This window comes from Drosophila nasuta, chromosome 2L (assembly GCF_023558535.2).
Source record: "Drosophila nasuta strain 15112-1781.00 chromosome 2L, ASM2355853v1, whole genome shotgun sequence".
NCBI classification, from domain to species: Eukaryota; Metazoa; Arthropoda; class Insecta; order Diptera; family Drosophilidae; genus Drosophila; species Drosophila nasuta.
Window position 1 is genome coordinate 11,030,876 of NC_083455.1, and position 27,277 is coordinate 11,058,152.

Sequence of the window (27,277 nt, forward strand, 5' to 3'; positions counted from 1 at the left end):
CCAACCATAATAATATTAAACAATACATATAAATCACTCAGCTGTCTGACAACGAGCCAAACGTCGCTTTGCTTCCATGCTTGGCCAACAGGCAACAACACGCAAAAGCTAAGGGAACGGGGAGGGTTGAAAGCTGTTTGCAAAAAAAGAACGGATGGGCAAACAGGGAAAAATGGGGAAATGCCTCTGACAGCAGAAGGTTTCATAAAAATTTACCGCCATAATGCTTATTTTAAAAGTCAATATGTTCACTGCCAGTTATTTTAACACCCATCGTGTCCAGGTGCCAACGCTCGACATTCACATCCTCGTTGTCGTCCTCATCCTCATCCTCATCATATCCGTTGCGAAAATGTACGAGACAGGCAACAGCACAACATAAAGCCAAAGTGAAAAGTTAACAGGAGCAACAATAAACACACACACACACACACACACACACTTATACAGAGAAAGAGAGAAAAAAGGGCCAAAAGGAAACAAGTCCGAGGAGGCGACGAGACCCCGCAGTCATCTAAAGTCAAGCGACACATGTCACCTGACCCAAAGAGACCCCAACGACAAGTCGGAGATTCTCTCTTCCCTCCCCTCCTCACAACTCTTTTTGTGCTTCATATCCGGCCATGTCGTCCGCTTTATATGACATGATTATGTGCAACGGTGCAACAGGCAGGCAAGCAGTCGGTTGCAAGTCCAGCAGACCAACTGAACAATCCCCATTACAAGTTTCCCTTTTACCTTGCCCTGCTTCTTTCTCAGCCCAGCCAATCATCGCGCACAGCTGAACGCGCTGTCAAATGGCCCTCAAGCCATGCAACAGCAACAGGAATGACAAACAGCACGTGTGGCACAGAAGGCAGGAGGTAGCAGCAGGTTGCAAGTTGCAACTGCAGCTCACCTTTGTTGACAGGCTGCCAACAGCGCTTACAACTGATTTTTAAGTCTGTCGAGGCTTAAGGATCTGCTCAAACCACAAGGACATTGCTTCCCATTATGCTAATCAACTTGGTCATCAAATTGTTAAAATTGTTATAAACTAGCAGTAAGGAATTTTGCCTAATACCACATAAAGAGTTGTAATCACAATCTGCTGACAAATACACTTTTTTAAATACTCATTTATTTATATTAAAATTTCAAGTCATTAAGAACGATCAACCACAAAAATCTAAAGAAAAAAACTAACGGAGGATAACAATAGAGTTTGATTGACTTAGAGATATCCTTTGAAAACATATTTTTAAATTTTTTCCCAAGCAAGGACACTGACAATTGATCTGAAATTATAATAAACATAAAAGCAAAAAGTCGAGAAGACTTGACTAGAAACTACTTTGTTGTCCTCGCCTCGTAATCTAAAAACAATCTTGCAACTAATAGTATTAATGTCATAATTTGGATGTTCTTCAATTGCGTCCATTCTAAGCAATTCACAAATATCTGAAAAATAATTCTTAATACTATTGAAATATTTCACAAATAAAAAAAAACAACCTAATCAAGCTTGAAATACAGCTGTTTCAATAAAAAATGCTTCTCAACTATATATTTCCATTGTATACTCTGACTACAATCAAAATTTAGAAGGCACTTGGATTAATTAGATCCCATAGCTCTTAGTCCCTGAACATTTAGTCTCTGATATCCACACACAAAAACTGACAAACGGATTCAAAGACAAGGCTAAACCGCATTTTTGAACTCTGTAGAGTCTGACGACTCTCCATTAAACTTTTCGATATACTCTATTTCCGCGCTTTTAATAAGAGGAGATTATACAAATAATTATATAAAAATACAATGCGGTTGAGGTTCCGAGTCAAGCCTGCTATACGATTATATAGTATGCATATGAACAAACATATAATATTTTCATTATGAGTGGTATGTTTCAAATAGCTTTTGCACAGTGAGGAAAGCAGAACAATCGCTCGTGTGATTCTAGTGCAACAAAGAATTTACAGAACAGGAATACGAACATGCTGAGAATACGTGAATTAATTATATTTGTCATGCTGTTAAGCTGTGCTTTGTCGGAAGAGGATGACTCGGATTATCATGGATTGGAAGAAATGATGAAAAACAGTACTAGCTCGGAAAACGACGAAAACGTCAAAAACGAAGAAAATGTAGAAAACGTCAAAAACGAAGAAAACGTCGAAAACGACGAAAACGTCGAAGAACAGCTTACAGAAATGAAAATCAGTGCATCTCAAGGTATTTTGGCGTCTGATCAAAGCTCGAATCCAATCGTTAAAGTAAAAATTGGGCGACAAGAAGAGGTATGAATACAATAGACACAACATTTCACTTCCGATTATCACAGCTTCAATTTGACAGATGCCGAATCGTGGATGTGGCTTTGCCAATTCAAAGAGTCAACAACCAGCCGACGATCTTACATCACGCTTTGGAGAATTCAACTGGATGATTCGAATAATGGCAAATGATTTGTTTCTTGGGATCGGCACATTAATCGCCCCAAATATTGTGCTAACCACTGCCGGTTCAGTCTATGAATATGTGAGCTCTAACCTAACTGTGATAGCCGGAGAATGGGATCTGAACAGCGAGAATGAGATTTATCCCCATCTCAAACGTACTGTGCATACAATCATTTCTCACTTGGACGACGATGACGGTATCAATGACATCGCACTGCTTGAACTTCGCGTTAGCTTCAGTCGACAGCCCAACATTAACACCATCTGCCTAGGCATACCAATCACAATTGTGGATCAGGATAATTGTATATCGATAGCCTGGCCTGAGGAAGGATCCAAGCCACAGCAACATCGTCTCGCAATACAATCTGATGAGTTTTGCAGCCAGCTTGTTCCCAAGACATATGTCAGAGGCAACAAGCTAGAATCTGGCTTGATATGTGCAACCCATTTGGATAATGCGCCCGATCTTAATGTTGGCACTGCCCTCTTTTGTCCCATTCAAGGCGCGCCCAATCGATACACTCAGTTGGGCATTTTTATCGGAACCGAAAACCGCACGGGAACTGCGACCGAACTCTTTTCTCATGTGAATCACTTTATGCCCTGGATATATAAACAACTCGGACCTCGACGCATCGATTTGAAACACTTCTTGCCCATTGTGTAGGAGCGACGGCTAAATTCTACACCAACAAATGTTTATAAATAATTCCAGTAAATTGTGATTGAGAGTATTTTAAGAAAAGCAAAAAAAAATATATATGTATATATTAAACTGCAAAATTAAATTCATTGTAGAAAAGCAATTTCCACTTTTAGTGTTGATAGCGAAATATCAATAGAAATGTACTACATATACATATATATTTATTTAGTACTACCAATGAATAAATTAAATAAAATATTAAAAAATGAACGGAATTCTTCAAAGGAAATAGGATTATTTAACTGAAACTACATGAAAATGAATTAAAATACATTTAATGTTTATCCTACATATGTATATTTCATATATGATAATGATTTTAATTATTTATTATTCAAGATTTAGAATTAAATTTTAAATTCAATAAATATCTAATATTATATTAATGAAAACAAGTTAGAAAGCTACAGTCGAGTGTGGTCGACTGTAAGATACCCGCTAACTATTTTGAATAAAAGCAAAATATTGCGGTATTATTTTCAAAATATACCGAAAATACTATAAAAATACTACAAATATACACACACCACATTCAAAATATACCATGGACGGCACAATGTACCAGATTGTCGACCAAAGCAACTAAGACCCCTAGTAAGTAGGTGTTATTGCCCATACAAAAGTATTTTCTAATCCATAATTTTTATCTGATGGCAATCAATTTTGAGGACTCATAAATACTTTCGTTATTATTGTATACACCAAAATTCGCAGCTCTAGCTTTAAAATTATGCTTGTTTTTCGATTTTTTGATTTTCGGGGCGGAAAGGCGAGTGACGAAAATTTGAAACAAACTTGATCTGCGTGCCAACATAAAAAATGTTATGTTATTATGTAACAAAAAATTATAGCTCTATCTCTTATAGTCTCTGAGATCTAGACGGACAGACGAACAGACAGACAGACGGACACGGCTAGATCGTCTCAGCTGTTGACGCTGATCAAGAATATATATACTTTATAGGGTTGGAGATTTTTCCTTCTGTTACATACATTAACTGTCGGCACAAAATTATAATACCCTTCTACCCTATGGGTAGCGGGTATATTAATATACATATAACGAAAAAATTAAGCAATAAAATCAAGGATTTTTCTAACTTTATATCGAACAAAGATTAAGATTAAAACATTGATATAATAGTCAATGGCACATATATTAAAAGAACAAACAAATATTTTTTTATCACATAATCAAACAATCAATTCTTCCACACAACAGTGCAATAAGTTCGATAACAAAGTCAAGTGAACGAAAGTTCTTTTGATTCCAAGCTTATCTTTGCGAACTTTCTTTCGCATGCCTTTTGAAAAAGCAAGCATTGTCCATTGAAGACTCCGGCTGCAGCTGCTCATCATGCTTTATTGTACATACATATGTACTTATCTACATACTATATACGCATACATGCGTATGTATGTGAATACGTACATATGTATGTAAATATTTGATTTTTTCTTCTCTTTCACTACGAGTCGTCGCTCGTCGTTGACCTACTTTCGCTGCTGTCGTGAGTCACAGAAATGCTTCGATTGTGTCGATCGTTTTGTGGACGTCGCTGCCGACGTCGCCACCGTCGCCTCGCCAACGCTTGCTTATCAGCTGCTGCTCAGCAAGCGTCAATGCCAGCGCGTAACTTTTACCAAAAAAAACAAAACACACACACACATACACATAATACACAAACAAACACGAATTTGTTGTCTTGACGCACGTGTCGTGTCACTTTTGCTGCTCGCCTGTTCAATTAGCAAACTATTTAAAATGTTTTAAACTTTTTTACGCTCTCCGTTGGTTAAATTTTATAAACAAAATAAAAATATTTATAAAGAGCGCATACTCACTCGTGCACTGTTGATTTATTTTGTTTATATTGCGGCTGAAGATCTTTTTTGTTCACACACACGCCCAACTCGTCTGCGTCTTCTTGTTTCCCATAATCCTCTACGCGGCCCACAGAAATGTGAACTGCAACAGAAAAACCAAATAGCACTCTCTCCACTTTATCGCTCTCTTTTTCTTTGGCTCTTTGGTGCTCTCTAATTCGCTCTACACGCTCTCCACGCCTTTGTTATTGCGTTTGCTTGCCCTCAGCATAGCGTTGTTTCTATGCTTGCTACGGCGTAACGGTAAATCCGTAAAACTCTAGGAAATACGGTATTATTTTGTACTAATTCGAATAGGCGTACAGCTTTCAAGAGCAACAATTCCCCATAGTACGGCGACGCAACAAAAGTGTCGCAACGACTCATCGATAAAGTCCGTAGTTGGCTCAACGTATTGCATGAATGTGTGTGTGTAAGTGCGCGTGTTACGTATGTGCATGTGTGTGTGTGTACACATGTGTGTTTATCTTTCTGTGTTGCTGCTTTAATTTGTTTATTCGCTCATTTGAAATTCCTCGCTGAGCTTTGAATATATTCGTTTTAAATAACGCCTCATACACTGCGAGATAATAATTATATTTCTTTCTTTTATAATAAAATTAAATAATGTGGTTATTTAATTTTGAACAATAATCGTAAAAGCATAAATTGTGTTTTTAATATACCGTTTATTATTATTTGTTTTTGTGGTAAAAAAAATATTTTCAAGAAACCTTATTCAATAAAATGTACACCTTGTTGCTATATAAATAATTTGACAACTTATTATAATATTTTAAAAATATTTTTATTATTGAAAACCGAAATTAACTAATTAGTTCAGAGATAATTTGTTTTTACATAATATGAACTAATTTGCTGTAGTTTTATTTGTAACTTTAAAATTTCTTCAAGTGTACAATACCGCATAAAAATCACGTTTATCCAAAAACTTGACAGAGTGGAGACAGATACAAACACGTCCACTTAAAAACTGTCCGCCTGGGAATTTGGATAAATGCGCCCCATTCAAATGGCCCACTGTGGATCGAATGAAATCGAAAGTGCTCAGCTGATTTATTTGATCACATAATACAATATTCAGATTCAGTTCCCAAGTACAAATATAAAATCAAAGAATCTCTACACAAAGTGGTTTCAGGTCGATGGAATATATTCTCTTTATATACAACCTCACATTACTATCCACACAATTCACGAGTGCACAGTAATGTGGACACACTCGCACTCACAGCAATATTGCTGAGCGTGTGCTACTGAAACGCTTATCAGCAGGCAACCTCGTGTGGGCTTTACGCCCGCCTCCCAATGCCACACCAACAATTTCCACTGGGAACCCAAGCGAGTGGAGCGAGTGAAATGCATTGGGCAAACAACTTTCAAGCGTTTGCTGTGCGCTTGTTACAAAAAAGTTTATGATTTCGTATTAAACAAAAAAATAATGTTTAATGCCGTGTAGAAAAGAAAAATATTATTAAGTTGGATGGTTAGTAAGTTTATGTCCGCCTCTATAAGGTCGCTCAGCTGAGTGGATTGTTAAATTAACCCTAGTAAGGCAGTAATAATATTATTGAAAAGTGAAATAATAATAACAGTTGTGATGAATAGTAAATATTTTACTATTTTCGCATTAATAATAACTGCTAAAAGTTATAGTATTTATTTTAACAATATTAACAACTTTATTTAGTTCAAATTCGTTTGCTCTGTAAACTTAGTCGCATCGGCTTTCTAGTATTAAAACGTCAGCCCATCGTCATTGTTTACTCTGTCTCTCTCTGTCTTGATCATTGCCTTTCACACAGTCGTTCTCGCTTTACGCTTGCCTTGCCTTTCACTCAACTGTTGTTGCTGACGTCAGCAGTGTAATTCACTGGCGCTCTCTCAGTTCAATGCTCTCCACTCTGTGTTTCGCTCTTGCGCTCTTTGTATGCGCCGCTGCTTGCGGTCAACGATCTTCGAAATTTTGGTTTGTGCGAGTTCGTTGAACTGCCGAAAAAAGCAAGTGAACTCGATTCACTTGTTGAGGCGACAACTGCTTGTTGCGGCTGCGTGCCTGATACAGCCAACAAGCGTCTGATTTTTCTTTCAATCGTCGTCGCTGCGATCGAGAGTTGAGTTGGCACTGGCCATTGTGGGGCTGGGTCAGGGGCGGTCCCTGAACGTGACATTATTGCGGGGCATTCACCTTTTCTCCATTTCCAGCTGAGTGCCAGAGAGCATTGAACCTGACTGACTGACTGTGCTGTGTGTGCGGAGGTCAATGCAAGTGAATCGCATTGCCTTCGCTCAAAAAGTGGGTTAAACAGCGGGGCCAGGGCCCTAGCCCCCAAAAAAACACCAGGGCCATGGCAGCTAGTGAATAGCCATCGCATCACTTTCGTTTTTTATGTAGAAATCGATAGCTTGATTTGTTTATGGAACAGGCGAGCAGGCAATGCAACCTAGCGACAAACAGACAACTGACTGCATGAATACTTGAAGGTTTTAATAGCAACGACGACAACAACAACGACAAACAATACAATTTGAGGGCCAGCCGTGCGTACAATTATCATGCTTACAAACACACTCACACACACACAGAGAGAGACGGACGCGTGTTTGTCTTTTGTTGTTGGTTTCTATGCCACTGGCTGTGACGGAGTGAAGCAACCCCCATTGTGCGTCTTCTTCTTCACTTCTTCGCTTCACTTTCGCTTTTTTCAACATGATCGATAATATACAGGCACAAAGTAACAGGCGCACAAAACGCACAGTTCAACGAAACTCGACTCCATCGTTTCATTTAGTTTCGTCCGCGGTGCGTCGACGTCAACGTCAACGTCGTCGTCGCTTGCTTGCTGACCTCGTTTCTCTGCGTCATTGTTGTTGCCAACAGTGCTTATGCTGTTGTTGTTGATGTTGTTGCTGTGCTTGCATTGTTGTTGTCGCGCTAACAATTGAAACGAACGAAGGGAAGAGCAACGCAGCATAAGGAAGCAATACATATGTACATATGTGTGTGTGATTACGTGAATATAAAATGTATGTGAATGTGAGTGAACTTGCTTATATGATGGCAATTTACATTCCTACTTACAATTTTGTATCTTTTAAGTTCACTCACAAATATTGTAATGCCTGTTGCTATGGATATTTTGTGAAGAGGATTTATTGCCACATTTCATTGGAGAAAGTAATCGACAGATTTTGCCAACATATATTAAAGCAACACTTCAGAGATGTTTACTTAAGAAACAATTTTAAAATGCGAGTCTAAAATAAATTAAATTAATTCACAAAATAGTAGAATATTTGGAAACCATAAAAATTATAATATAAGTGTAAACGCCTGTATATCTTATCATCCTTTATAAGTTTGCCTTAAATGTAAATTATACTATTTTATCTTAAATAAAGGGTAAACAAAACCTAATCAAATAATTAAAAAAAAAAAAAAGTTAAAATTTGCAAAAATTGCAAAATTGAAAACTAAATCTGGCGATAATTTTTTGGGATAACTTACGTGTTACGGATTTTTCTGGATTTTAGCAGAAGAATAAAGCTGTTTTCAAATAATTTAAGAAGTAGTATTTTTGTTAATAATAATTTTTGGTTATTATTTCATTTCGTTTATGAAAATTTTTAAAGCTACTATTTTAGTCGATAGTTATTGGCTTTTGTTTAATATACTAAATTAAAATGTAAACATATTCCATATTCATGTAAATATGTTATTGAAATATTATCTTAGTTAACCAAATAATATAATATAATATAATTGTATTAACCAAATAATATAATGTAATACTATATTATTTTATATTAACCAAATAATGTAATATAATACTATATTATTTGGTTAACTTCGCGTCTTTAAAAAATTTGTTTGCTTTTCTAAATATTTGAAAATTTGTACCCTATATTTTCGTATAGCCCATTAGCATGATAATTGTATTTATCTCAGCCATACTTCGCATCTAGTTTTGTTTACATACGCACATACAGATATGTACGTATGTACATCTGTTTGTTAATATGAATGTATAAACAGATGTAGCAATGTGTGTGTACATAGGCGTTTTTATGAGTACGACGATTATTGTTGTTCGTTTTTTGGTTTTCCAAGGTTTTCCAGTCCACGTCGATCAGTGTGTGTGTGCACGTGTGTGTGTGAGGTTTGCGATTCAAGGTTTCCTTTTTGTCTCGACATAAAGTGCAAAAGTGGCAAGAGCCACTGGCAGTTGGTAAACCTTCTGTTGGCCTGGCCAAAATAGAACAGCAACGGTTTCTAAATAGTAACTGGGAACTAAAACTAATAGCTGAGGAGCCTTTAGAGCAGATGACACTATAATTCTCTATGCTTGCCGGCAAAAAAAAAAAAAAAAAATGCTACTGTCTTTTTATGGATTTCGGCAAAACAAATAGTTTTTGTTTACGCAAATTTCGTGGCGTCCATTTGTGGGAGGGCGTTGGGGGCATTTGCGGGTGGGCGAGTGAGCGATGCCGCCCGGCTAGACAAGCTCCCGGTGTACGGCATGGCGTATGTGATTAGTTTTTTCGTACTATTTGGAACCGGCGCACAGCGATCCATAGACGGCACCTTCTTCGCTCTCTGGGGGCAGCATGAAATTGTTATGTTGATATGAGTACAACAAAAACAACAACAACAACAGTAGCAACGACAACAACGAGAAAAACAATGTTCAGTGCTCGCGAGTGCCGTAAAAATCAACGTGAATCAACAATTAGCATTCAAGGTTAACCAGAAATGAGCTGACTGACTGAGTCGCGACTTGGGGACAATCGACAACTGACAACACAACCTCACACACACACACACACACAGTCTGTTGCTGCTTACCAATTGTTTTTTACCAGTCCCAATTCCAGTCACAGCTCCAACAACAGCAACTGCGATCAGACCTCAAGCCCAGCAACAACTACAAACAAACCGGTTTCGACGCTGCTAGAGCCTAGTATATACATACTATATAGATTCTATAAATAACATAGTTCGATCGTAGCATAAAACTCATCTACAGATACATAAAACATGAGCACTTAACTTAAGTGATAAATTTGTAGTGTATAGCATTTTTTTTTGTTTTGCTTATGAAAAGTTTTTGTTTCAAAATTAAATAAAATAAACGGAGTTTATATGGAAGATGGATATATGGAAGATGATACAAATATCCTCATATTTAAAAACACGATAGAATAAAAAAATACAAATAATAAAAAATAATAATAACAATAATAAAACAAATTTAAAACTCAAAACTTCATAATTTGAATAATAGATATATGTAATTATTTAGAGCTTTTAGTTATTTATTGCATCATATATTAAAATATTCTCTTTAACTAGTTTTTAAGTACATGAGACTAGATTTTTGCATATAAAGTTTTTATTATTTTTTCTATGTTTTAAGCAAAAAATCAAATTTGACTTATTTAAAGAAAAGGGTTATTTACAAATTTTATTTTTTATAAGCAGTAGATTTTTTTTTAAATTACTCTAGGAATAATTATTATTTAAATGAGTTCAAATATTAGTACCGTTAGATTTAAATTTTTAAAATAAATTAAGTATTTATTTACAGGTTTTCAATAATTAGATTTTATAATTGGTTTAAATAATTCGACGTCTTTACAACTTCACAATACAACAGCACTATTGAAAATAGTGTTACAAAAATAAGTTAAATGTGCAGTTTTTATTAATATTATTACAATTACAATTTAATAATATATAGAGAGAGAAATAGAGAATAGAGTTGTTTCAACTAGGCAAAGCAGCAGCCAAATTCAAAATTCTTACAGGGTATCTACAGTATATAAAACATCATTACTGAAATACTTAGAAATTATGGATTACTAATATTATTTTAGCTTGTAGTTACCTAATTTCATATTTTGAAAAATTATAATATTTACTGGGTATATTAAAGGCAAGCTGAAAGTACTCATTTATTTATGATATGGTTCTACTTACCATGATTATGTTTAAAATATTTTTGGAAGGTATTCTTTACTTTATTTTTTACTGTATATATATGCATATCTTATCTTATCTGCAAATATAACCTAAATTTGTTTTGGATAATAAATTTGTTGGCGCCCTTGAACTAGTTTTGCTGGGTATCGTCTAGTCGTAAACACTCGTCTAGGGCGCCCTTAGTACAACGTCGAAGTTCAATGACCTGGCGACAGATTACAAACACCATATGAGTTAAGTGGGCACTTTGCCTACGTAAGATTCCTGGAGCCCTGTTCAGCGACAGCACCGCAATTTCCTATGTAGTTGCTGTTGGTGCTTTATGATTTATGGATTGCTCACCTCCTCACCCATGAGGCTTGTGCTCTCTTTCGAATTCACTTTCGATTTTCAATTTTACTAGGAAGTTTTTTATAAATACAGCCAGGCGCACAGGGCCGCAAGGGCGTTGGCAACTTGGTCATGATCAGCCACCAAAAATTTGTATCAGCTTAACTCATGTAGAGCGCGCTATCTCGCTCGCACCTACATAAGTATGCATGATTGTGTGTGTATATTTGTGTGCGTAAGTTTCTTTTTTTTTTCGCTGCTTGTGATCGTGACCTACTTTTTCTTTTGCTTTGTGTCGGCGTCTGTTTATTTCCGTGTATGAATGCCTAGAGGGGGAAGGGGAAAGCAACACTGATTAAGCACAAATTTAGTTTATGGCAAAAGCCTGTGCTTAGTGCTCAGTCGGCAACTAACCGATTTTGCACGTCGCCCATGCACAAAAAGCCAAATGTAATCCACGTTGTATCATAATTAAGCTACAATAACTTGTCATGCTTAAGCCCTTGTGACAACAACAACAACAACAACAACAACTCAGCAACTACACGCTCTCTTAAACTCCCTCTCTGCCTGACGGGCACTCACAACAACTCCGACTCACACTCTCTTACATATTTTACCGTTGCAGAGCTGACTGTGGGGCTGCGCAATGTTAACGTTCGCATTCCGGCGGCCGTTAAGCGCGGCGATAATGCGCTCTTAATCTGCAATTATGACATCGAGAACGACACGCTCTATGCGGTAAAATGGTACCGAGGCCGCAGAGAGTTCTATCGTTATACGCCCAAGGAGAATCCAGCATGGAAGATATTTACGAAAACGAATGAAATTGAAGTCGAGGTGAGTACTTGATGATGATGATGATGCCGATGATGATTAAATGTGAAAGAGCTGCCATTGTAAATGGCTGCTGCTTGTGTTGTATTAACGACAACAACAATAGCAGCTGTAAACTGTTTGCCTCTGCTTCTGCTTCTGCGTCTGTGTCTGTGTGTGTCGCCATGTTTGTTTTATGCATGTTAAAAAGTTTTAATTAACATTTTTGACTTTTCACTTGGTGTCGCTGTTGTTGCTGCAGTTGTTACACGCACACACACACACATGTTCTCTTGTAGGCAAAGTCCTCTGCATTTCAATGTTGACTTGCGCTGACACTGCGAGAGACACAAAAAGGCAAACTACCGCAGAAATGTGTTCAAGCTGTTGCAACACGGCTGTAGTTGTAACTTTTGCAAACATACACATACACAAGTGCATTATGTAATTATAAGGAGCGCTAGTTAACAGCTGCAAAAGTTTGCAAAAGAATTAATGCGCATTGATTGGTTAAACAAAAGTGTGCTGCCTAAAAGTATGCTATGAAATATTGAACCACCAAAATTCTAATGTCGGCTGCACTAAATATTTGCATAAAAATTTATTGTAGCATGCTTTTGTGCTGACAAGAAACTTAGTTCATTTAAAAATGCAAATTTTCATTTATTAACACAGACCACACAATCGAATGCCAGTCATGTGCTGCTGCGTAATGTGCCCACCTCAATATCCGGCAAATTCGCCTGCGAAGTCTCCGCCGATGCGCCCACCTTTGACACATCCATTGTGACCGCCGATATGGAGGTTGTCGGTGAGTTTCCTTTACCCAGCCACAGCTCAGATATGATTACCACTGACACGTGTATCCTTTTGTAGAACTGCCCTCACAACGTCCCATCATAACGGGCATTCATTCGCGTTATCGCCTTGGCGATATCATCAATGGCAACTGCTCGTCGGATTACTCAAAGCCCGCAGCGAATCTTACCTGGTGGATCAACGATATACAAGTAATATTCGAGTTTTGCCCATTCCATTCACATTAATGGCTAATGTTGATTGTTTATGCAGGTGCCACCAAATTATTTGCGGGTCTATGACATTCAACGACACCTGGCTGAGCATCTTGAGTCATCAGTGTTGGAGCTGAATTTCGTGGTGACAACTCATCACTTTATCAAGGGACGCCTCAAGGTGAGATTGTCTAATTACGAGTAAATAACAGTTTGATTGAAAGTACTTTGCTATTTTGTGTATTTGTAGCTAAAGTGCTCAGCTCGCATTCATGATATTTATGCGCAGGAGAGTGAAAAACTCATTGAAGAGGATCGACCACGAATTTTGGCATCGGGTCGCTCGCCGGACATGAACATGTATCCATTCGATCAGCCTGGCGATGGGAATGAGCACAACGAGTTGTTCTTGACAGATCGAAGTAAGTTTGATATATTTTAAATTTATTTTAGTTTGAGCCTAAAAGTTGTCAGCAAATATTTCAACAGCATTGTATTTGCGAAAGTCTGCATTTTTAAAGCATACCTTTAGGCTTGTGTAATATTTATGCTGGGTTAATTTTTCCACTTCCGCATTCGCAATCAATATCTTATTTGATTAAGCATCTCACATTAGTCTCTGCAAAAGTGCTGAACGTTTGTTTAAAAATTAACCCAAAGCAACACACACAGTGGCGAGGCTTACAAATCTTGGCCTGATTGTTTTGCAACTAAAACAAATGCGAAGCAGACCGTTGGGAATCGTTAGGGGGTAAACATTACACGCACGCCATTAGAATGATAAACGGCACGGCATTAAATCAAAGTTAGTGAAAAAAGGACTCGGGACGCACCTTATTAGCCATTGTTGTTGCTAGCCACGATTTATTAACGCTCTGCGCTAAGCTGCAAGCAATTAATTCAAAGATTAATTCGACCAGCGGGTGCCACACCAACCTTCAGCCACCGCAACCACCGCAACCACCTTAACCACCTTAACCAGCACTCAATATATTTTGTATTTCCGTCTCTCTTCTATTCATAGATGATGCCACAACGTTGTTGAAGCTAAATTGGCAACGGCAACTGAGCTTTTGGCTGTTGTTACTGCTGCTGCATTTGACCTGGAACAGGACAAACTGGAGTATCAGGACGACAAGGATTAAGAGTACCCCAAGTCCTTGTTGCAGCGAAGCAGCGCCAAAACTTAAGTTGGCTACACGGTGATGCGTTGGACCTGCTCTGCAGCTGCCGCGAGAATTGGACTTCAAGACGAGCATGAGGTTGAGGACGAGGACTCCTATTGCCCCATAGAACTAGCATTTGTGTGTGCTAGCAGCGTCAACAATTATAAACAGAATCATATATATGCGGGCGTATTCCCAATCCAATGTGAAATTGGCAAACGGGAAGAGCCTTCTTAGTGAAATGCGAATAGTCGAAATTTGTCATTAACTGTAACGTTTAGCAAATGTTTGTTGTGCTGCCCCCCTAATCCTCTGCCCTATTCCTCATTCCTATCGCTCTCCTCTCCCACATAAAGCTACTAAATATACCAGCAAAACATAACGAAATATATACTGTAAAAATGGAATATCTCATTTCGCCACCTAAGCCTAAGTCGAATGTAAATAAATCATAACACAACCAAAAAAAAAAAAAACAATCTCAATTTCAATGGAAATACAAAAAACAAAATTTTAAATATTAAGCTAACTTACCAAAAAGAATTTTTTTATGACTTTTTAGTAGTTTATTTTCGATTTTAAATTTGAGATGTTTTCGTTAAGCTCTAACTAAGTATATCAATAAATTGTTGGTTTAACCTAAGTGACATTTGTTAGGAAATTGAGGTGTTGTGTGTTGATTTTATTTTGGTTTACACTGTATACAAAATGGCAGCCAAATAAAAAGTATTTTATTTGAACAGCAAGGTGTTGGGTTTAATTGGGGTCAGAAGAATAAAAGCGCACTTTACTGGTAAGTTATTTTGGTGTTTTGAAATGATTTTCTGAAATGCATTTACAGGAACAAACAGTTCGTTATTTTGCACTCTTTTGTTTCATTCATGCTTAAGTAAACTCAAATAAATTGTTTTCTCTAATATTGATTATTCAATAAGACATTTAATTAGTAAAGTAAAAAACAACTTTTTATTTAGCTTACAAATACACTCTTTGATCATTTCTGTAATTACTGTTTGAGTGCAGTTGTTAAAAATTTGACGCCATTTGCTCATCATTTTCAAATAACGACTGTAAACCAATTTTCCTTGTTTCATTTTATTGTAAGGGGTTTTTTTTTTGCTCGTCGCTGCCTTTGTGGTTCACCGGGTCGCCCTCAGCAGAGTGTAAAATATTATGGCGTCAACTGAAAAAGCCACAAATGAAAAACTTGTAATTTAGGTGACAAAAACAACAAGACAAGCGAGCGATTGCCAACTAAAGCGGAAGCGGGAAGATGCCACGAGGGCAGGCAGTCAGGAGTGACACAAAAAACAACGTCAAATTCGAATGGGTTGGCAGCATTGCAGAAAGCGACTAAAAACCATTTGGCAGCACCCACACTTAAGGCCGCATCACAAGCACACTCGTATTCACTAACGGCTAGTTGAATAGGTGCGCTTGAGACTTAAACTAAGCAAAGTATATTTCTAATTAAAGGAGATTAGAATTAAATTACATAAATAAATTTAAAAAAAAAAAAACATTTTTCAATACAAAAATTGTTTTTTTCAACAAAAAATCTGAAAATTATTTAATCTTTTTTTGAATTCATTGAATATTAAATATTTATGGACAAAATAATTTATCAATTACTTACCAAATTTAAATTCTGATTATTTGTTGCATTACTCTTAAGTTAACTGCGCATTCTGATTATTTTAATGGACTTAAGTAAATTTTCTGGCACAATTTTCCTTACAATCTTGCCAGCATTAATATTTTTTGGATTAATTTTTTGCGTGAATTAAAATAAACCTTTCAATATTAAAAACAATTCTGAATTATAATTGTTTTATTTTACAATTATTGTCTTTTTTCTCAAACATAATTTTATTTAGGATTTATCTTGATTAATATTAGCATCCTGCTACCAGAAAAGTTATTTAACCTAATAACATATTAAAACTACTATTGTTTTGTATTTCGTAGCCCATTTGCAATATGAAGTTTTGATTATTTTGATGATTATTTTTGTAGCTGCACCTATTCGAGTGACGCGCGCTGTTCCTGTGGGTGCTGCCATTGCCGTTGCCATTGCATACTTTTCAGCGCATCGCTTTGTTGTTGCTGTTTGCAATTTCGCACTCGACTGCATCTCGGCAGGATCTGAATGCGAATCCGAATCTCTTGCAGCATGTGCGTGTTTGATTGTGTGTGTGTGTGTGTGTGGGCTCGTCTTGCTAAGCATCTGCAGGCGGGGCGTGGCCATTTGCCCACTGCACTGTTGCAAATTTATTGTGCATGTGAATGCGCCCTCTTGCCCCCTTTCTCCCCATTGCTCACAGTCATCCTGCAGCTGGATGTACGACTTTGCTTTGGCAGTCAGCGAACCAAGCCAATTGCTCGAAAATGACTTTTGGCACGAGGCAGCTGCAAAAAGCGATGACGATGACGACGACGACGACGACGATGGCGGGGTCCAAAAGCCCAAGCCATGATACTCAGAAGATGGAGCTGCATTTGCTGTGCAGAGGCATGGGGGATGTGGCAATGGAATTGCGACTGTGTTGCAGAGTAGAGCAAGAGCAGAAGAAGGGGCTGGACTGCTAATGGACAATCGAAAACGCATTCAACTGGCAATTTCGGTTTTGCCCGATGGCGCCATCGTCAGCTGTGTTGGCAAATTGATTCCCGTTTGCGGTTTGCTTGGCACCGCCACCAACGACAACACGGTCCAGAGGTCGACGTCGATGTTTCCATCGTCGTTGTTGCAGTCACTATCGCCGTCACCGTTGCCAGGTGGCGCCCTCATTAAAAGTGCACTGTCAAGCTATTCGCGGCGTGCTGCCAAAAATGTCAAAAACATTCCCAAAAGTCGTGAAGTCAGACCAAGAATCCGGCAACACCATCAGACTAATCGTAAATACCCTTCCGAAGCGTTTTTAAATTTAAGGATTGTCTCTCTATTGTGCAGTCAATTCATATATAAATATAAGATGAACCAGACTTTTATATCACAAAGTAAAATGTTGAACTTTCAAAGAAGCCACAAAGCAATATTTTTGAATAAACAACAATTTGAATAAATGATACACGAGTCAACAATTATTATGAACCAATTCTCTAGTCTAGGTTGTGTAAATACTTTTTTGTAGTGTATTAAATCATTTGGTTAACTTAACTTTCTTGTTGGCTTCTTGTTTCTGACTTGCATGAAAAACATTTGTTAATTACTTTTCTTTTCCCCAAACTGGCAACGTCGTGCAAAAATTAAAAACGAAAACAGCAAGTAAAGCTCGACAGTGAGATACCCGCTACCCATTATGAATAAAAGCAAAACAGTGCGGTATTAATTTGAAAATATACCACATAAGTATACCAAAACAATACTAAATACTACTCAGAGATCCATCGCTTCATACGGAGAGACAGACAGATCGCTTTATAGTCTCGTCTCTTGAGCCTGATCAAGAATATATATAATAAATAGGGTCGAAATATTCCAGATTGTTAACTAAATTTTTATGTGATAGCAAACAAATTTTCGGGAATCAAAAAGGTTGTAGTTCTTATTATATTAAACAAATATGGTATTTTTGATTTGTTTTTTTTTGTTTTTTTATTTGCTGGAAACAAAATGGTCGTGACAAATATCAAAACAATGATAACAATAACAAGTGTTTTAAAAAACAAATTATATCCTTATCTCTTAAAGTATCTGAGATCTAGGTTTTCATACGAATAGGCGGAAGAATGTGTATATTTTATGAGGTTTCAAAGTTATAATACCCTTCTACCCTACAGCTGGCGGGTATAACAATGCACGTTTTTGAGGTAAGGAAACAGAACATTGTGGCTGCATTTGAGATGAAAGTAAGCAATTTGCCTTCAACAATCTATTTGTTTCTTCAAAGGCACAATGACATTTATACGGTCGCCAGACGATTCCATTGTTCTCGACAATCAATATATTGAAGCATTGAACATTTATGAAAATAAATATCGCAATAAGCTATTACGTAAGAATTTAACTAATTTAAAACAAATACATATTCTCATTTTCATCAATAATTCCACGGAAATATTTATACACAGCTCCGTCAGATTTGGAATTTGGATTTACGTGATAGCAAAGTTCTCCAAGAATGCAGCAATTTTTTATTTCAAAGAGCATCAAACTTTTAAATAGCATTCTATTTTGTAGATTAGAAAAGTCTGCGTCCAAAATTCAATAAAAAATTGTGTGCGAAATTAAAAAGTGTGATTTTTTGAATGTGAGTCCATCAATGCAACTTAAAAGCAGTACAGTGATTACAGCCTATGCTGTGATCTTGCTCCAAAAGGGCTGCAAGAAATCGCGATGATCGGATGCCACTCGCCCACTTTCCGTGTCGATGGGGACAACTTCGCCATGTTTTGGGTTTCCCATTCCCAATACTTTGTGCTCCAGGATAATCTCTCTTGGAACAGCGCTTTAACTTAAGAGCAATTTCATCAAAATTGTCGATTAATTAAAACGGATTGAATCTGATATTTTCTTTTATGTTCAGAGCTTTTATTCTCACACCTCATATGGTATCACTTTCTGCTTAGAAGAAATGTATGTAAGGGACAGAAACTGACATCTCCCTATATACATATTATATATTCTCAATGAGAGTCAAAAGCCGGAACAACACTGCCATATCCATCTGCTTGTCAGTTTGAAAACCTAGACCTCAGACACTATCAGATAGTGATATATTTTTTTGAACAGCACTTATTATTTATTTTTAGATCTAGGTGTTCATACGGACAGATCGTCAGACAGACAGACGAACATGCCTTGATCGTCTCGACTTTTGACGCTGATCAAAAATACATCTATCTACCTTATGGGGTTGGAGTTGCATAAATTTATACAAGTCATAAAGTTATAAAGTTACGCTGTTGGTATAGGAGAAAAGTCAATCGAAAGGCAATCTGCAATGTTATTTGTAAGATAATCTATCTATTGAAAATTTTAATTTTTATGAAGGTTTACGTGACGCCTAGCAATAACTATGCGTGAATTGAATTAATCTAAAATATATTAAATACTTATTTATTCGCATTTTCAGTGAAATGCATGCGTCAACATTATTTATATATTTAAACAAAGCTAAGCGATTTGGAAACATTCGTGACCCCAAAGTTCCCCAAGAGTTCAGCAGTTTTATATATTTATAGCATAATATTTTGTAGATTAGAAAACTCTGCGTCCGAAATTTAGTATAAATTTGTGTGCGCAGCTGAATAGTGTGAAAGTAGAGTGTGATTCTTGGATTGTGATCGAAGCAATGCAACTAAAAAAGCAGCACAGCGATCGCAGCCTATGCTGTGATCTTGCTCCAATTAACTAACTGGACAACAGGTAAACGTTCATAAACATTTTTTTATTCTAAGTATCTGTAATACATATATCCCTATTCTTAGCTCGTCGTGGCTTTGGTCCAGGCGAACAAGACTGGAATTACATGGTGCGTTCCAAAGTAAACAGGACTTTTTTGAATCTAGCGCCATCTAGTGGCACCATCTATATATCAACTAGTGCGTTAGAATCTGCTATCCTTTATCGACTTCCACTAAAAATTTCATGACATTTCATCTATTGGAAGTGAAGTTATTGCGTTTTAAGTGTCAGTATGTTTTTGTCATCGGTGCGAAAATGAGCTTCGAACAAAGAGCCAACATTAAATTTTGTTTTAAAACTTTTACCGAAACGTTTCAATTGACGAAACAAGTTAATGGCGATGGTTGCCTATCCCGTAGCAGAGTGGACGAGTGGTTTCAACGTTTTCAAAGTGATCGTGAGGACATAAATGACGATGAACATGTGGGCCAACCAAAATCCGCGATAACCGAAAATTCCATCGAAACTGTGCGTGAATTCATAAAAAATCAGCCGAAATCATCATTGAAATTTATGGAAACATCTCCGAAACATCGATTTATCGCATTTTGACCGAACATTTGGGCTTTCAAAATTTGTGTGCACGGTTTGTTCCGCACAAATTGACTGACGTCCAAAATTGTTCTGAATTCAACATTCGAAGGACCGACTATTTGACCAAAAATCACATTTTAACCATCAACCACTCCCCGTATTCGCCTGATATGGCACCGTGCGACTTCTACCTTTTCGGAATAATGCATTTGCCGATGAAAGGAAGGCGTTATGCAGACGTCGAGGCCATTCAAACGGCTTGCACCGGCATACTGGAGGCCATACCGGGCAACGAGCTAAAACACTCGTTCGACATGCTTTTGGACCGTGCAAAAAGCTGTATTAAAGCAGAAGGAAACTATTTTGAATAATATAAATTGATTTTGCCGAAAAACCTATTTGTTCTGTCTTTTTGTTAAAAGTCCTGTTTACTTTGGAACGCACCTTGTATGTTGAGGTGCGAAAAGGCGCCCATCTTTTCTATTGGCTCCACTACACGACAGCGAATGTGAGTTCATTTTACGAGCGACCACTGGCCATCTGGTTTGAAGGCGGTGTTGCCTCGACGGGAGAAGGCTGCTTCGAATATGTGGGACCCGTCGATATTGAGGGGCAACCACGTGCCAGTAATTGGGTGCAGCACATGAATGTGCTCTTCATCGACACTCCTGTTGGCACTGGTTTCAGCTATGTGGAAACCTTTGGTGAATTCGGTCAGAACGACACGCAAAATGCCCTCGATCTTGTCACACTAATGGCGCATTTTCTGCGCTCTCATCCCGAGTTTCAACGTGTCCCATTGCACATCATCTCCGAGAGTTATGGCGGCAAAATGGCACCGGAATTTGGCTTGGAATTGTATCTGGCTCAGCAACGAGGCGAGGTGCAGTGTCAACTCAAGTCAGTGATCGTGGGCAATCCCTTTATCTCGCCTGTGGATACCGTTTTGGCCTATGCCCCATTCCTGCTACAACATGGCATCGTGGATCACGATGGCTATAGCAAAATATCGCGAGCTGCGGAAAAGTTTGCGCATTGGTTCAATGTCGGCAACGCAAGAGACATGGTTGAAGAGCTTTTTAAAATTATTGATATGTTCCATGAAATCGGTGGGAAAATCGATGTGTCTAACATCCAGCGACGAAACCATTTAGATGATCATTTGAGGCATGAAGTAAATAAGAATCTTCCTGAGTTTATGGTCAATAATGTGACGAAGGCGCTAAATCTCACACACATGCCTAGATGGGATAAACATAATAGGTTGGGCCAAAACGCGCTAGGAACCCTAATTTTTAAACCGGGCGTTAACTCCGGTAAGTCTCTCAGACAAGAATTGCATATAATTCTTTATATATCTTTATAATTTAGTTTTAGTTACAGTAAAGTAAATCGTATAGAGTTAGAATTTCAAGTAATATATAAATCGTTATTAATTATTATTTATTTATTATAGCGAAAAGTAATATTTACATTCTGTAATTATTTTAGCTTGAATTTAACCATGATAAAATAAGTAGTTAGTAAGTAGTGTAAAGATTAAGTAAAAGGTAGTTTAGGCAGCTTTAAAAATGGCAATTTGTAGATTCGTTAAATTATATCAGTTGCAAATATACTGATTAATTTATAGTATTTAAGAAATAATATATTTGAATTTATAATTCTCTCACTGCTCTCTTATCTTTGCTAGTCACTCGTTTGCTGGACGAGACCCCAATCCGCATGGTCGTATACTCGGGAACCTTGGACTTGGTCGTTCCCACTCCCGCCACCGTCAACTGGATCGATCAGATGCAATGGGGCAGCAAGAAATCGTATGTGGATGCCACTCGCCGACCTTTCTTTGTAGATGGCTTTATAGAGGGTTATGAGAAACAGGGCGGAAACTTCAGTATGTTCTGGGTCCTTCGAGCAGGAAACCTGGTACATCAGGATAATCCCGCGGCAATGGCTTACATTTTGCGTGAAATTACGAACTTTGAATGATGTTAATACTCAGGCGCTTTAAAAAAACTCATTTACTTGAGTAACTGAATGATAAAAAGAGATTTTATATATTTTTATTCTTTAAAGTAAAATCAATTTCACTTAAATTTTTTAGATTAAAATATAATTTGTATTTTTATTATAAATAAATAATATTTATTGTTTCCGTAATAATTTAGAAAACAATCAATAATCATTATTCTTCTTGACGATTAAGCTGGCAAATCAAATTGTCTATCAGCTGTTTTGATTCTAATTTAAAAGTTCATGTAAGAAGCCTTAAAGTCGGTGGCCGTAAGCAAAATCAAGATAATGGCGGTATATATGTACATGTCGAGGTCTGTTCTGTCGAAGTCTGTTCGTTCATTATAGCGAAGCGTGTTCCGATGCTCTCACTGCTGACTCAATCTTTTTACTGCCTACGCCTGAGCCATCGAACCACACTCGTCGACAGCGGTGAGACGCAATAACGGTCAAGCTGACAAAATACAGACATCCAATCACAGCGCAAATAAACGATGATGAAATATTAACATGCACACTCACAACTATTACATATAAAAGCTAAACATTATAAGAACCAAATAAGTCTTCGAAGTGCGCACTAGAATTATTTAAAGTGATAGTTGGTACCCAGACCTTTGGCTCCAGGTCTGCGGGTATTAATTTATAGTATTTAAGAAACTAATATTTGAATTTATAATTCTCTCACTGCTCTCTTATCTTTGCTAGTCACTCGTTTGCTGGACGAGACCCCAATCCGCATGGTCGTATACTCGGGAACCTTGGACTTGGTCGTTCCCACTCCCGCCACCGTCAACTGGATCGATCAGATGCAATGGGGCAGCAAGAAATCGTATGTGGATGCCACTCGCCGACCTTTCTTTGTAGATGGCTTTATAGAGGGTTATGAGAAACAGGGCGGAAACTTCAGTATGTTCTGGGTCCTTCGAGCAGGAAACCTGGTACATCAGGATAATCCCGCGGCAATGGCTTACATTTTGCGTGAAATTACGAACTTTGAATGATGTTAATACTCAGGCGCTTTAAAAAAACTCATTTACTTGAGTAACTGAATGATAAAAAGAGATTTTATATATTTTTATTCTTTAAAGTAAAATCAATTTCACTTAAATTTTTTAGATTAAAATATAATTTGTATTTTTATTATAAATAAATAATATTTATTGTTTCCGTAATAATTTAGAAAACAATCAATAATCATTATTCTTCTTGACGATTAAGCTGGCAAATCAAATTGTCTATCAGCTGTTTTGATTCTAATTTAAAAGTTCATGTAAGAAGCCTTAAAGTCGGTGGCCGTAAGCAAAATCAAGATAATGGCGGTATATATGTACATGTCGAGGTCTGTTCTGTCGAAGTCTGTTCGTTCATTATAGCGAAGCGTGTTCCGATGCTCTCACTGCTGACTCAATCTTTTTACTGCCTACGCCTGAGCCATCGAACCACACTCGTCGACAGCGGTGAGACGCAATAACGGTCAAGCTGACAAAATACAGACATCCAATCACAGCGCAAATAAACGATGATGAAATATTAACATGCACACTCACAACTATTACATATAAAAGCTAAACATTATAAGAACCAAATAAGTCTTCGAAGTGCGCACTAGAATTATTTAAAGTGATAGTTGGTACCCAGACCTTTGGCTCCAGGTCTGCGGGTATGCTAAAATCACATTTTATATAGTTATATACATATTACCATTTCAATTTGGGTAAGTTACTATAATTAACGGAGATGCCTTTGCGCGCCTTTCTGACTTAAACATTTACCTTTTAATCAATCTTTTCTACTAATTCATAAGTAACCAAATAATTGATCCCAATAAATTGTCAAAAAAGTCTTGCTATGTTTTTATTGAATTTTTAATTGTTCATAAAATTGGTTACAATAATGCTATTTAAGTCAAAAATGCGCCGTTTTTTTCGATGACGAGTTCTCAACTAGATGCCAACTTCATAATGTACGTATGTCACATAACAAACTACATATTGCGAAGGAATTTAAAACAATTCTCAGCCAATATGTATAATATTTTGAACTGTAACAATTGTATTTGTAATATAAATAAATTACATTATCTTTACGCTGATTCCCTCCTGCTGAGACTGCTGCTAATCAAAAAGTTGCATACTTACAGGCACACCCTTTCAGAACAAACCTTTTCGGTCCAAGCGCCCTGCAGAACTGGAGGTGTCGATTTGCCATGGCTTACCTCGCCGATCACTACTAAAGTGACCCTATAGTAAACCAACGTCGAACCACCGAGTCGACTCGAGTTTGCGATTGGCCCTGGGTAAGTGCTTACCTCGTCGATCATTACATGGGTACTTACTAGATTAACCCTATAGTAATCGAACGTCGAACCACCTAGTTAATAAATGTATGCGTTTTAAAGCTTAAGTACAAAATAACGGCAAGCATCGCTTTTGTCTTTGTTATTTTGTGGAAAGGGCATACACAAGATTAAAGACAAAATTTCGATTACGCTTTACATCGCTGTTTGTTTACGCGTCTTTGTTATACCCGCTAACCATAGGGTAGAAGGGTATTATAACTTTGTGCCGACAGGAAATGTATGTAACAGGTAGAAGGAGGCATCTCCGACCCTATAAAGTATATATATTCTTGATCAGCATCAACAGCCGAGACGATCTAGCCATGTCCGTCTGTCCGTCTGTGTGTCTGTCCGTCTGTCCGTCCGTCCGTATGAACACCTAAATCTCAGAGACTATAAGAGATAGAGCTATAATATTTTTTCGACAGCATTTGTTATGTTTGCACGCAGATCAAGTTTGTTTTAAATTTTTGACACGCCCACTTCCGCCCCCCGGAAATCAAAAAAATCGAAAAACAAGCCTAATTTAAAAGCTAGAGTTGCGAATTTTGGTATATACAATAACTACTGCAGTAGTTATGATTCCTGAAAATTTGGATATTGTGGATGTTATTAAAGAAATACTTTTGTATGGGCAAAAACGCCTACTTACTGGGGGTCTTAGTTGCTTTGGCCGACAATCTGGCACATTGTGCCGTCTATGGTATATTTTGAATGGTGTACTATATCGATATACCAAACATACCATTTGGTATATTTTTAGTATTTTTAGTATTCGGTATATTTTGAAAATGATACCGCAATATTTTGCCTTTATTAAAAATGGGTAGCGGGTATCTCACAGTCGAGCACACTCGACTGTAACTTTCTTACTTGTTTTATTTTGTGCTACTCTTTAACTCAAACGCAGCTGTGTGTCCTAGATGATGAAATTATTGCAAGCATTTGAGTTGAGAAGTGCAAAGCGGATCCGCGATCAATTATTAGGTGAGTTACTTAAAAAATAATTTATGTATGCATTATATGTTTAATGTGTAAAATATTAAATAAACAGATAATAAAAGAATATCAAGCAGATAGTATAACGCATAGTTCTACAGTGGAAAGCGACAATGTGCCTAAAGAAGAGGAAGTGGAAATTATGACAGAAAATCTACGTTATGGAAATAATGACAGGGGAATGCGGCCAAAAAAAAAAGAAGACAATTTCTTTGGTGTTATGATCGGTGAGTATTTCAAAAGATTATTATTTAAAAATCATTATCCACTTTAATCTATTAAGACTTTTTAATCCTTTATTTCCAGATTCAATAACTGAGGACCAGTTGAGAAAGGCCTTGCAGCTCAAAAAAAACGATATTTTAAAACTCAAGTTGCCTTAAAATAATAAAAGTATCCCACTTATTAAAATGAAGAAAAATTAAAATTAAATAAAAACTGTAATTGCAATTGTAAATTTTTTTTAATTTATAATGGCCGACCCCTCCATGGGGTCCGATGTAAGCACTTATTTTACCGACCCTTCAATGGGGTCCGATGTAAGCACTTATTTTACCGGCCGTCCATGGGGTCCCATGTAAGCACTTATTTTACCGGCCGTTCCATGGGGTGTACGTAGTTTCTTTAAAGACCCTAATATGTTGCACTATTTCACTAGTTCGTGGGTAATCGAGGCGGTGGCGATTGACCCTATTTGCGGACATTTCATACAAAAACGGAAATTAAAAAACGCATGGCTAGACGCCGCTTTGTAAGTAGTGGCTGGCTCCTGGTAAGTGCTTAGTTCACCAGCAACGAACTAGCGCTCAGAACTGCAGGGCGGCGACTGATTTGTATACCCGCTATCCATAGGGTAGAAGGGTATCTTTGCTCCGGCAGGAAATGTATGTAACAGGTAGAAGGAGGCATCTCCGACCCTATAAAGTATATATGTATATTGTTGATCAACAGCCGAGAAGATATAGCCATGTTCGTTTGTCCGTCAGAGACTATAAGAGATAGAGCTCTAATTTTGTTCGACAGCATTTGTTTGCACGCATATCAATATTATTTCAAATTTTTGCCACGCCCACTTCCGTAAGCGTAATGTTAAGGCTAGAGTTGAATTTTGGTATATATAATAAAAACTATAGTCTTTCTGATTCCTACAAATTTGGTTGCGATAAGATTTGTCGAATTACTTAAAGAAATACTTTTGTAGTCTTAGTTGCTTTTGCTGACAATCTGATATATAATATTTAGCGCACTATAGTGTATAATGAGTGTAGTACCATATCAACATACTATTTGGTATATTTTTTCGTACTTATAACATTTGTATGGCATATTATTTTGGTATATTTCGAGTATACCAAATATTTTGCTTTAATTGAAAATGAGTAGCGGGTATTTCACAGTCGAGCTTTCTTATTTGTTTGTACTAAAACTAAAACATATGTATATGTAATTAACTACTTCAAAATATATACTTTTAATCACAAGTGTAAACATTTGCACATAGAAATTTATACAGAGATCCCTAAGAAACATAGATTTTACTAAGTTCAGAGTTCGCTTAAATTATTTTAAATTTATAGAATTTTTTTTTGATTAGAGAAAAATTCTGCTTCTAACAACAAGACAACTTAAACTTTG

At 37.1% G+C, this 27,277-nt stretch overlaps 4 protein-coding genes and 1 long non-coding RNA gene across 5 annotated transcripts in view; all 5 read left to right on the forward strand.

Annotated features, from left to right (window-relative positions):
- LOC132798547 (cell adhesion molecule 3) overlaps positions 1 to 15,058 on the forward strand; it is a 90,838-nt gene extending 75,780 nt beyond the window's left edge. The window contains exons 3-8 of the mRNA XM_060810442.1: positions 11,982 to 12,193; positions 12,845 to 12,980; positions 13,046 to 13,179; positions 13,241 to 13,363; positions 13,433 to 13,604; positions 14,207 to 15,058. Of these exons, the coding sequence (XP_060666425.1) occupies positions 11,982 to 12,193; positions 12,845 to 12,980; positions 13,046 to 13,179; positions 13,241 to 13,363; positions 13,433 to 13,604; positions 14,207 to 14,388 (959 nt within the window). The 3' untranslated portion in view covers positions 14,389 to 15,058. The remainder of the gene's footprint in view (positions 1 to 11,981; positions 12,194 to 12,844; positions 12,981 to 13,045; positions 13,180 to 13,240; positions 13,364 to 13,432; positions 13,605 to 14,206) is intronic.
- LOC132795251 (phenoloxidase-activating factor 2-like) lies at positions 1,914 to 3,186 on the forward strand. The gene is made up of 2 exons (XM_060805874.1): positions 1,914 to 2,282; positions 2,341 to 3,186. Exons 1-2 carry the CDS (start codon positions 1,980 to 1,982, stop codon positions 3,112 to 3,114), a joined length of 1,077 nt encoding a protein of 358 aa, XP_060661857.1. The 5' UTR covers positions 1,914 to 1,979; the 3' UTR covers positions 3,115 to 3,186.
- Positions 15,059 to 16,936: 1,878 nt separating the features above from the next.
- Positions 16,937 to 22,288, forward strand: LOC132786011 (retinoid-inducible serine carboxypeptidase-like). Its single transcript, XM_060792377.1, has 4 exons — positions 16,937 to 17,126; positions 19,782 to 19,825; positions 20,750 to 21,608; positions 21,983 to 22,288. Exons 1-4 carry the CDS (start codon positions 16,937 to 16,939, stop codon positions 22,276 to 22,278), a joined length of 1,389 nt encoding a protein of 462 aa, XP_060648360.1. The 3' UTR covers positions 22,279 to 22,288.
- A 357-nt stretch (positions 22,289 to 22,645) lies between these two features.
- Positions 22,646 to 23,316, forward strand: LOC132798982 (uncharacterized). The gene is made up of 2 exons (XM_060811062.1): positions 22,646 to 22,734; positions 23,011 to 23,316. Exons 1-2 carry the CDS (start codon positions 22,665 to 22,667, stop codon positions 23,304 to 23,306), a joined length of 366 nt encoding a protein of 121 aa, XP_060667045.1. The 5' UTR covers positions 22,646 to 22,664; the 3' UTR covers positions 23,307 to 23,316.
- Positions 23,317 to 23,746: 430 nt separating this feature from the next.
- On the forward strand, positions 23,747 to 25,849 carry LOC132799012 (uncharacterized). The gene is made up of 4 exons (XR_009634006.1): positions 23,747 to 24,019; positions 24,446 to 24,601; positions 25,554 to 25,630; positions 25,698 to 25,849. It is a non-coding gene; the product is annotated as an uncharacterized LOC132799012 (long non-coding RNA).
- Positions 25,850 to 27,277: the final 1,428 nt, after the last annotated feature.